Raw genomic sequence first — 12,226 nt, forward strand, 5'->3', positions numbered from 1 at the left:
CTATATCCAGTACCTTCAAGGTCCCTTATTTTGTACTCCAACATCAAAGGTTCCGAAAAAAATGTTCATCTCTGCAAGAGACAGATATGTGCTAGCTGGCTTGCTGGCTGGCTGCCTCTTTGGGTACGACAGACATTTTCGTTTACAAACGGAGTGTCAAGGTATCATATCCCCCTTTCGTGACTACGGAAAATATGACAATTCGCCGAGACGTTAGGACGCACGACACCGACTACTCGATTCTTGAAAATATCGATTCTATCGGTTGAAAAATCGATTTTCTACCAACACATTTTTTTCTGAATATCGATTCTTTTCCCTGAGAAGCGGAAACCACTTTTGTAGAAACGAAGTTCTTTTATTTATTTACTACCAACAGAGAAGTCAACTAAAAGTTGCAGAAACTAAGATGGTTTTTTGCTCATGGACAAAAAGATAGTATATTAATAAATCAAATATTAATAAACCAAATCTAAAAAATAAATATATAAATATCAAAAATATATAAATAATATATAAATAATAATATATAAATATCAATTAAATAAATCAAATATTAATAAAAATCAAATACTACGAAAAGGACTTTGGCAATTGTTGCCACAGAAGTTGTTATAATTAATATAACTGCATAAGAAAAAATATAAAATGCAGCAAAACTGTATAAAGTTTATGTAATCTGCAATATAATTTATTATACTAAACTACTATTATTAGTCACAAAAAGGTTTTTGAAAGAATAGATTATATGATCGATAAGTACTTTCAAAGATGAATCGAACTTCTCTGACGTTAACAAGAAAAAGTTTAACGAAGAATTTTGTTTTCTATAATAAAATGACCCAACTTTCGTCGGGTACTACAAAAAATTATTATACAAGACTCATCAATTGTTCCCCTCCACGGAAATCTTTAGTAAAAGGCGAAAGATTTATGCGTGATTTGAAGGGAAACCAGAGTGACGATGGCACTCCGCTCTGCCGTTATATATCCTTCGCCGTGCAATTTTGCCAGCGAGAAGATCAGCCACCTGGTGGAAACTTTTGGTATTAACCCTGGTGTAGGGTTAGCATGAGCAGGAATGAAGTATATGTACTGACATTCGATTTATACTTTTGTATACTATACTATATAACAATTTAAAGCGATTGTTACGCGCTATAAATAACGAGACGTTAACGCAATCGAAAACGTGAATGTTTAAATAGAAATAGAAAATTGTTAAGCAACAAATAAGAAATGATTTCGCGAATCTGCTCTGCAATTTCGAGCGAAAGAAGCTGTCCATAAATATTTTCATGAAATTAAACGTGCAATAGTAATTTTTCATGAAAAAACAATATAAAACAGTTATATAAATAATATTATTATTATTATTTATTAAATAAACGTGCAATAGTAATAGTATAGTAATAGTAATAGTAATAGTAATTTTTCATGAAAAAATAATATAAAACAGTTATATAAATAATATTATCAAATTATAAATATTATATAAATAACATTATTATATATATATATATAATTATTATTTATTAAATAATATTATTATATATTATTATTATATTATATATATATGTTATATATATTATATATTATATTTACTTTCGTCGCAAAGCATTGACCGAATTAATTGACTCGACGGTAAACAACTTTGCACAGTTTGCACTCTACGAGAGTAGAAACTCGAGGAAAACCGTTCTCGAATCTTATCCTAATTCTACTATGCATATGCGCTATCAAAAAGACGCATTCGCAACGACTTGCTTCTATAATACATGCATCAATTTATCCCGGCTTCCCTTCCCCAGCACGAGTGGTGCTTTGTGGCTGATTCCGACTCTCCTATATTGGCTAAAGCAACCAGATACTGAAATCCGGTATATATACTTTTCGAAGATCGATCTTGCAAGTTTTTTTTTTTTAATTGTACACTGTTTCCATCGAGATTCTACCATCGTAAACCGTTTTAAGCTTTCGCAGCCGTCGCGCGAATCGATAATCGCGAATTATACGGGATTACCTGCATCAAATTAAAATTCGCGTTCCTTTTGTACCGAATTACGCAACCGATTGTTCTATCGTACAAGTGATTGCACGAGATTAATTTGACGAGCAATAAGTTCCGGTAATCGCATTCGACGACAAGTCAATCTTGAATATCTTGCAGCTCCGAGGTGGATTAAATTGAAATCTGTTTCGCTGTTCCCGCAACTTTACACTTTTCCGATGGAACGTTCGATACGATCGTTGAGAAATTCGACGTTCATCGAGCCACGGATTGGTTAAATATATCCAAGTTATACGGAAAGTAAGACAATTGATAATAAATAATTATATATATATATATATATATATATATATATATATATATATAATATAATAATAATAATATAATAACAATTGATAATAAGTAATTATATATATTATATATGTTATATATATTCTTATATATTATAATAATAATAATAATAATAATAATAATAATATAATAACAATTGATAATACATAATTATATATATTATATTATATATAATTATAAATATTATAATAATAATAATATTTATCGATAATAAATAAACGAGCAAAGAAGCACGAAGAAATTTCCGATTTCTTAATTAAATAATATCCCAAGATAGCCACGAGTACTTCTTCGTTTACCAGGAGTAATCGCTTTTTTTGTTTGTTAAAGTTTAGACAAAAAGGAAAATGAAATAGTTGTGTTAGTACACAATAAAGAAACGACGTTTCTTGGCCCTGTGTCCCATTTCTCTGCGATGCTTTTACACGGTTCAGCAGGGTTCATAAAATAGCACTTTGGTACACTCGGCATTCTTCTCGCAGGACTTCAAGGATCTCCATAAAATTCGTGCACTATTCCCGGGTTGGACTTTGACAGTTTCGTTAGTATTGCGAGCGTAATTAGTCAGCCTTGTTTTCCGTGCCAAACAATTTCTTCAGTTTTTATAGTACGCGAGAATGTCTCTCGAAAGAGGTGCAGTCTGTGTGAAAAGTACTCGAACGGCTTTTAAAACGCGACGACTTTTTACACCGACTGTATGTCAACTTACGAACACACAGGATACTGCGGAAGTTAGTAGGCAATCGTAATTGAGTCAGTTTGATAAGAAGCAGTGTAGGTTAGTAGTAGTAGTAGTAGTAATTAACGTTGAAGTATTAATTTAATATCAATAATATTGATATTAAATTTCGATTACTATCGATACCATGGAATCGGTGCAGAAAAAGCATAAGCTATGTATATTTGCATGTTAACCCTTGAACAACGACGCTATTTTTATTAATGCAAAGGACAGCGTAGGATCGCTGGGGGGTCACAGGTATATTTTTTCTATGTTTCAGTGGTCTTATTTTATGTTTGTTCTATGTGCTTGTATATGTATATGTTATATATATGTTGTATATGTTGCTTATATTATTGACATAACCTTGACATAACCTTGACATAACCTTGAAATTATAGCAAAAATTTACGTACTCATTTTACAAATCGCATGAAATATAAGACGCAATCTTATTACTTGATTATATAACCTTGACATAACCTTGAAATTATAGCAAAAATTTGCGTACTAATTTTACAACTCGCATGAAATATAAGACACAATCTTATTACTTGATTATATTATTACTCTTTTATCTTTGACTCTTGAAAAATATCGAAAAAAATATACAGTTAAATATAACGTATATTTCAAAAGAGGATAACCTTGACATAACCTTGACATAACCTTGAAATTATAGCAAAAATTTACGTACTAATTTTACAATTTGGCATGAAATATAAGACACAATCTTATTACTTGATTATATTATTACTCTTTTATCTTTGACTCTTGAAAAATATCGAAAAAATATACAGTTAAATATAACGTATATTTCAAAAGAGGATAACCTTGACATAACCTTCACATAACCTTGAAATTATAGCAAAAATTTACGTACTAATTTTACAATTTGGCATGAAATATAAGACGCAATTATTACTTGATTATATTATCACTCTTTTATCTTCGACTCTTGAAAAATATCGAAAAAACATACAGTTAAATATAACGTATATTTCAAAAGAGTAACGAAAGGTATTGAAAATGATTCACATTGTTAGAAACGTTCCCCGTTTTACTTCGGCAAAATCGGTAGACAATGACTTTATTATTTTCTGATTCCATCGATCCAATTAGCCCGGCGTGCCCCGGCTTAAATATTGAAACGAGAAACGTGGAATATAATAAAAAAAGGATCGGAGTGTACAGTCGGCACTAATTGACGTTGCATGCGCGTGTAACCAACGTCATATTCGAATGGCGGGCGCGTCGGCCATTTTTAAGGAAACAAATTATTCAATTATTTTTTGAATAATGAGAAACTGCTCGCGTCGAAATGCATTCGCTAAAATATTACATATACCCTTCCTCCGTCAGCGTTTATTACATTTGTATGCTTTTTCCGAACGATTCGTTATATCATTGCGCTGTCAAGGATTACGATCGTGTTGTTAACACCGAGAAAGTATCCTTCCTACGGTCAAATATTTCTCGAAACTCTCGACTGAACCGAAGGAGAAACTATTCAAGATTTTTGAAGCAATATTGTATACACCTATTCTTGTATTCTCTGTTGATACTTCGCAATGGTGCGGTGTTCGGCGAACAAAAATATTTGCGTACTTACACTTCGATAGCTTTGTTCCAATTAATTACATATCCGGACAGAACGAACGTCTCGATGTGGAGCACGTGGATGTTTCCTCGCTCCGTGCCAACATACAGCCATTTACTTTGCAGCGGTAGGTGAATGCAGGTTATTCTGTGCAAAAAGAAAATAAATGACGCTGTTATACACACGCTGCGATACTATTTCATCTTTTTCAGCTTTTAATTCCACAAGAGTTCGTCATTTTTGCTTTTTTTTTTATCGATGCGAGAAGAATAATATACGTTATTACACAAAATCAATTTTGTTGCACTGATTAAAATCAGTTTCGCTTTGTTAACAAAAAATTGTCAAGTAGGAGCAAAAATTGTATTTCTCATGCAATATTGAATACCGAATATCCATGTATTATCCATGTATTATAAATGCGTAAAATTAACTCGACTAACCTTGGCACGCTAATTTTAAAGACCGTACGAAATATTGTGCATTGAAATTACATTTCACTGCTGGACGCTGGTGAGACCGGAATAACAATCTTGGAAATTTTGTTAAACGATGCGAACAAATGCGTCGGCGTTACGAAACGATCGCACAAAGGGACACGTAATACGAGTGCTCACCTTTCTCTCTGAAATTTTAGACTCTGCACGACTTGTGGAATCTTCTGTCGGAAATTCCATAGATGCAAGGTGTCATCCGCAGTCGCGGAAACCAAAGCTCCTTCGTTGACCAGAAACTGTAACTGTATCACAGCCGAGCATCCCTCATGTTTCACGTGCGCGTCTACACCGGGTCGACCCAAACTGTTTTTGCCGGGCTTACAATTAAGGACAATAGCATACGAATACAATGGTATACGGTTTTACTGCGGAGACACACAACGGTTGCACAGCTTTTATCTAACCATTTTTATCGGTGTAATTTCTCCCAGAAATGTTCGGTGGTCGGAATTGAAACCGGCGGATCCGAGAATATTAAGTCGCGATTTTTCTGGTTTCGCAGCTCGTTTTTATATTAACTTTTTTATTTCTAACTTTTTGCCACAATTCGAAGACAATTCTGAGGCCATAGACACGATTAGAAGACAATTCTGAGGCCATAGACACGATTCGAAGGCAATTCGGAGGCCATAGACACGATTCGAAGACAATTCTGAGGCCACAGACACGATTCGAAGGCAATTCTGAGGCTATAGACACGATTAGAAGGCAATTCGGACACCACAGGCACGATTCGAAGGCAATTCGGAGGCCACAGACATGATTCGAAGGTAATTCTGAGGCCACGTGACACGATTCGAAGGCAATTCGAAGACCCAAAAAGGCCATTTTATTATATAAGCATATACATGGGCGTAGAACTAGAGCAGGGAAATTCACAGCGACCCGAAATTTGGCATTTCCGAGAAAATTTACTGTGTATTTAATAGATATTATATATTTAAGATATTTAAGATATTTAATATATAAAAGAAATATATCAATTATAACGTACCATAACATTTCTGAAGGGATGATTGGAACAATCAATAATTCAATGGTAAAAGATAGGTTTCATTGCTCCAACTTAATCATTAATATTGCTTCGGTAATAATAATAGCAGCAGCTTGAAAAATAAGCTTAAATGAGCAGTGATTTTTGTAGTTACTTGCATAAATATTCCTTTTTAACATTTTACCACAATACAAAAGGTATCGCGACCGAAAATCGAAGCTACGAAAGAGCTTCGCGAGACAAAGTTGAAGTTGCTAATTTTTTAATTATATTCCAACGTCCGCGGATAATTAATTCTAACAGGAACGGGGATAAATTAGGCTGCGGCGTAAAATATTTTCGGAAAGCCGCAACGTGGAACGGCCAGGCCACAGTAACCACCGATATTTCAGGACTTCAAAGAAGCGCGGAACAGCTCGTCAAGAGCGAAAGAAAAAAAAAACGGAAAACAAGTTCGGCAAACAGCGCGGAAGTCTATATAATCCTGGATTAATCGTAACGGGAAAAAATTCCGTGCGCGCGGCCGGCAGAGGAACGTAAATGTTCAAAGCTGTTTTAAACGTACGTTCTCTCTCTCTCTCTCTCTCTCTCTCTCTCTCTCTCTCTCTCAAGGTATCGTCGAAATTGTGTTTTGCTCCGGCGGTTCAATTTAGTTCGCTTCTTAGACCTTTGTATTCGGCCCGATGAAACTTTATTTCTGTATGTATAAATCGGATTTTCCGGAGAGAGAGAGAGAGAGAGAGAGAGAGAGAGAGAGAGAGGGAGGGAGAGAGAGAGAGATTTTTCGACGAGACGAAACTTTCATGCATATGCATATACATATATATGTATATATGTATTCAGCAGAAAGTGGAATCGAGGAAACCAGATAGGTCAACCGAAAACCGAGATAATACTCAAAAAAAGCCGATGTCGGTCTTGGCCACCTACATATGTAAACTACCGTATACGTCATCATTCGATCGCGGACATTGTGGCACGCAAAATGTGTCAAAGCATGCTATAGCAACGAAATCGATCAACGATAATTTATTTTCGGTAAAGATTTATAGAGTTTTTTTTAAAAATAGTTTCTTGCTCTAATCGCTCCCACTTGAACACACTTTTTTCCATTCGGCAATGTCTTGAAACTGCCTGCAAATTGTGCATACAACTCGACAATTTTCAACGATATGACCACGCTCTGGTCGATCCAAGAGACGCGATTTTTTTCTCGTGAAAGGTATCCTTTTACTATTTATCCTTTTACTTTTACTATAAAGCGTGCCATCCTTTTGTCGCGAACCGTAGAAACGAAAGCCCGACGCCAGCGTGGAACAAATAAAAATTACGTTCACCTGAAAGCGCGGCATCGTTTTGCAACATTTCCGATTCGTTTGCCGCGACGAAATTTGCCGGGAGGTTTACCGTTTAATTACAAAGTACACGAAATAAATGTGTATTCGATATGGAGCGACGATAACGATAATAAAATATAGCTATGCATGTATGCAAACGACGTAGATAATTTTCTATCCAGCCCTCTTATCTTCTTCCCATAAAAACGGGCATTTGCATGTACATCTGCAATCTAGTTATCATGCATACGAAGGGAACCAACTTTGCTCATGAATTTCTAGTTGATACATGTAACGATCACCGACTTTCCAACGCGTTTGTCCAATTTGGAAAGCTAACGTTGAAAACTTTGATCTCGTGGACTTCGCGAAGCGCGTTTCTATGCGGTAAGAATTCAATTCTGTCGTCAATTTGCTCTTCTCATTTCGTACAAGAAAGTTTAGCGAACTTTCACTTTGATCGCTCGCATAATATCTTCTGCGAAGGCCTACGTGCCCGCTCGGTGCGCCTATTAAAAAGCGTTGAAAGCGTAATACGAAACGAACGATGCCGATCGCTTGTAAACGTTAATCAACGGCGTAAAAAATATATAAATATATAAAAATATATATATTAATATATATAAATATAAATATTATATTTATTATTATTTATTATTATACATTATATTTATATATATAAATTTATATATAATATTAAATTAAAATTTATATATATAAATATATATATAATATATAAAAAATATCTTCAACGTTAATCTCTCTGTACGCAAATTTTGATTAATTCTGTAAGAACGCGCGATTCAGATGCTAACAACCCGCTCGCTCGTTCGCCGAGCACAATAATTTCTCCCTAATTCGCGCGCAAAAATGGACAATTCGAGAGGAGGAGGTACGATTGTTCGAGCCTCGCGGCTCGATTTTCTAGTTACAACTATGCAAAACAACCATAAAAACGAGCCACATTGCGAAGCGTAATTGCAAGCCTGCTTCCAAATTGTTCATTTTCGTGCAAATTGCTGCACTGCGTTCTCCCGCTCGTGTAAGCGCACGAAGATCCAGTCTCATCGCGACATCGAATTTCCTCGATTCTCCCTTTTTCTTCTTTTTTTTTTCTCTTTCATTTCCACCCGTTCGTGCAATCATCGATTTTCGTTACACTTGATACAGAGACAAGATCGATACCCTTGCACGGGCCGTTCAGAGATTTTATTGAGCAATAAAGCGCGACGTTTAGTTGAAAGTAGTTACTTTGTAGAAACCGGCTATCTCGACGGCAACCAGGAAGCTTATCGAGCTGTGATGAGCATCCACTCTCTGGTAACTCTTTAGTCCGGGAGTCGGTAGTACAGACCAATAGAAGCACCCACGTGAGAGAACACGTGGCTGGCGAACCATGAAACAAGTGTGCAGTGTAATGAATCCGTACAGATTCGATAATTTTACTACGGATCCCGCAGGATCGTTCGCGGCGAAAGGGTTCGCTCGGATCGCTCGTGTGCGGATCACTCGAAAAAAAAAATTCTTATCGACGATGCGTGCGCTATGAATCGCGAGGCCCCGGAGTGCACTTACACGGACGCGGGTTTCCCGACGGATTTTCTTTGGAGCGCGGACACACGTTTGCAGAGCTGTCGAATCGGATCGTTTCGAATACGGAATTATGAGACGCCTTTTCATTTCGCCGTCGCCGTCGCCGCCGCCACGGCTGAATTATTTCGTCGTAGATAAATATTCATCGGGCATTTCCGCGAACTCGACTGAAAAATGCACGTGATCGCACGTAAGTCCCGTTTCCGCGCGAAAAATCAGTAATATTTCGATAAACTAGGAATATATACGGGACATGATCTTATGAAATCACGAGCAAAGATTTTATCAATTTTTTAAGCGACTGGTACGAACAAGAATAAATAATATTATTCTTATAATTATATGTTTATAATATTTATTTTCATATTATTATTACCGACTGCTGAACACTTTTGTTATTATAATGCTTGATCTTTGTAATCAATTATCCGATACAAAAAGAATTGTTACAGTTACTTACAAAATTGTTACTGTTAAGTTACTTCTCACCTATTAAGTTGATAGGTAATGAATTAAGTTAGCAGGTAATAAATAACATAATAGTAACTATTATTTAAGTAACTATGTATAGCATTTTTTTTTAAAATTGTGATCACAGAGATCAACCATTACAATAACAAAAATGAGTTGATAATAGATATTGTTTTATATCCTTGTTCCGATGGTAAATGCATTCACGTACACGTTTTTTTTTATGATTTTCATCATCAAGAAAATTAATAGTAACTATATTTATTCTTTATAATATATATAGATATATAATAAAATAACTATTTTTTTCATAAGCTTGTATTTGGTTAATAACAATGGTAAACGTGGAACGTTAATTACGCGTTGAATAGAACGGAATCAAGTTGAGATTCAATTGTTTAGTTAACAGAACGCGCAAACGATTGTTATGCATTTATACGCGAACGATGCTTGACTGAAAGGGAAGTATGCGAATAATAAATGCGGTGTTCCGCGCGGACGAAAAAGTCGCACAAGGGTCTGTGTGCAACATTCCGGCATCAATGCACGATAAAATGGAAGTGTATTCATTGTTTCGCTTAACAAGCAATTAGCCGTCAAGTGTTGCTGCGATGGAAATTTAGAGATGAATAACAAACTGTCGAGTGAAATGTTCGGTACTACGTTCAATGGATCGTGTCTCGATTAAAACAAGAAACGAGACATTAAGAAACTAATTACGGTAATGTGTTTCCGGCAGTTTTATTCGTGATTGAAATTCTCGTTGTGCAACTGGGTTAACCAGTTTCTAACCGATATAAAGTGTTAGCCGAACTTATGTTGGAAGTTTCATTACTTCGTTAACGTTGCAATCCCGGGGTAATAAATAGAATTAGTCGGGCAATTTTACAGTAACTTATCGAACTGTAAATCGCGCGCTTGCGTGCCACGAAGTTAATTATAGAAGCGCGGCATACGTTTTAGTTAAACAACTATCGTTCGATGAATTATCATCGATGCTCGGCGAAAGTTCTACCAATTGCTTCCGATTATATTGCACATAATTATATTATATTGTACATAATTTTGCTCGATGAAAAAAAGTCATTCTTATATATAAAAAAAAAAAGAAATGCATAAAATCCGCAGTCACGGATTCGTCACGTTCGTTCAGGCACGGTTGCTTCGTCGATCGTCTCGATTAATGAAATTCTCAAGTTCGAATTTTGTAGGTTTTAAACATTTATCATTAGCTGATGCATCAGCGCGAACATGTGGATACGTGGTTGGAAGACGCCTATTCAGCCTTCAAAGAATTTATGATAGGGTTCCGACCGGGCGGGTAATATGAAAGGAAAGCTGTTTAACACGTTGAAAGCGAGGCAGTAGATCAACTGCTTTTACGAGATAGGAAGTCGAGGCGTTTGAAACTCCATGAAATCCGATCGCCGAAACAGCATTTTAGAAGATAATACAGTAGACAGACAGAAGATACGCGGTAAATTCACCCTAATTGGAAATTCTCCCTCGGCTTGGAAACAAAAATGGACAATTCGAAAAGAGGGAAGAGCGGTTTTTATAGTTGTCGACAATCGGTAACTATATAGAATGTCCCAAAAATGTCTCGCAATCCGAAAATGGCGGGTTCCTCGGGTCGTTTGAAGCAACTTTTTCCTTTACAAAAATTTTCTCCGAGGCACCGTTAACGAGTGATTAACAAAAAACAGTGACCAATGAGAGGCGAGCTCGGCTGGCGCGAGACGACCGAGCCAATGAGCGGAGCCGGGCTTCGCGCGCTCGTTGGCTCGGCCGCCTCGCGTCTGCCGAGCTCGCTTCTTATTGGTTGGCGTTCTTCATTAATAACTCGTGAACAAAGCCGCGGTTTGCATTTTCGCTAAGGAAAAAGTTACTTGAAATAACATAACGAATCCACCATTTCCGGATTGAGAGACATTTATGGGACACCCTGTAGAAACGTGCCGCGTGGCTCGAATAATCGTGTCTCCTCCTCCTACATTCTCCATTTTATTTTTATTACAAGCGCCGAAGGAAAAATTTGAGAGAAATTACTGCATTACGTTTACCTTTTTACTAAGTAAAGTAAATACTATGCCGTCCGACACAGTCCTGTTTCGCAGTCTGCGGCTGGATCCTTCAACAACAACGTTTATATGCAACGTCGGGCTGTTTGCCAGTTCAAACTTTCCCCGGCGAGTCTTTTATAAACATCCTCGTGTACATCGTCAGCTGGATGACCCGGCGTAGGCTGACGACACTTCTCTGTTGTCTGGCACGTCGCTTTTCGGCGGGCCAAATTTTTCTCCGCGAATTAGCCACAAAACGCTTACGCTGTTAGATCAAACATTTCTTCGCGAGAACGCGGTGTTCAGGGTTTTACCATTTACAGTAAATTCTCCCTAATTGACGGTCAGCTTGTACACGAAAATGGACAATCCGCAAAGAGGAGACACGATTATTATTATTATTATTATTATTAAACTTTATTATTATTATTATACTTTATTATTATTATTATTATTATCATCATCATCATTATTATTATACTTTATTATTATTATTATTTATAGTTAAAAACGAGCCGCAAGAAAGGCTCGAATAATCGCATCTCCTGTTCGCAAATTGTGCATTCTTGTGCGCAAATCTGAGCGTCA

General features: G+C 36.3%; 1 protein-coding gene and 1 non-coding gene across 8 annotated transcripts in view; both read right to left on the reverse strand.

The window, feature by feature from the left end:
* Positions 1-12,226, reverse strand: part of Tomosyn (syntaxin-binding protein tomosyn) — a 113,513-nt gene that overhangs the window by 60,104 nt on the left and 41,183 nt on the right. For all 7 annotated transcript variants that reach the window (XM_033467373.2, XM_033467348.2, XM_076522854.1 and 4 more), the window contains exons 3-4: positions 5,301-5,483; positions 4,696-4,830 (exon numbers count right to left, since the gene is read on the reverse strand). In XM_033467373.2, coding sequence (XP_033323264.1) covers positions 4,696-4,830; positions 5,301-5,483 — 318 coding nt within the window. The remainder of the gene's footprint in view (positions 1-4,695; positions 4,831-5,300; positions 5,484-12,226) is intronic.
* On the reverse strand, positions 840-962 carry LOC117219020 (U5 spliceosomal RNA). Its single transcript, XR_004489930.1, has one exon. It is a non-coding gene; the product is annotated as a U5 spliceosomal RNA (small nuclear RNA).

This window comes from Megalopta genalis, chromosome 6 (assembly GCF_051020955.1).
Source record: "Megalopta genalis isolate 19385.01 chromosome 6, iyMegGena1_principal, whole genome shotgun sequence".
Taxonomy (NCBI): Eukaryota; Metazoa; Arthropoda; class Insecta; order Hymenoptera; family Halictidae; genus Megalopta; species Megalopta genalis.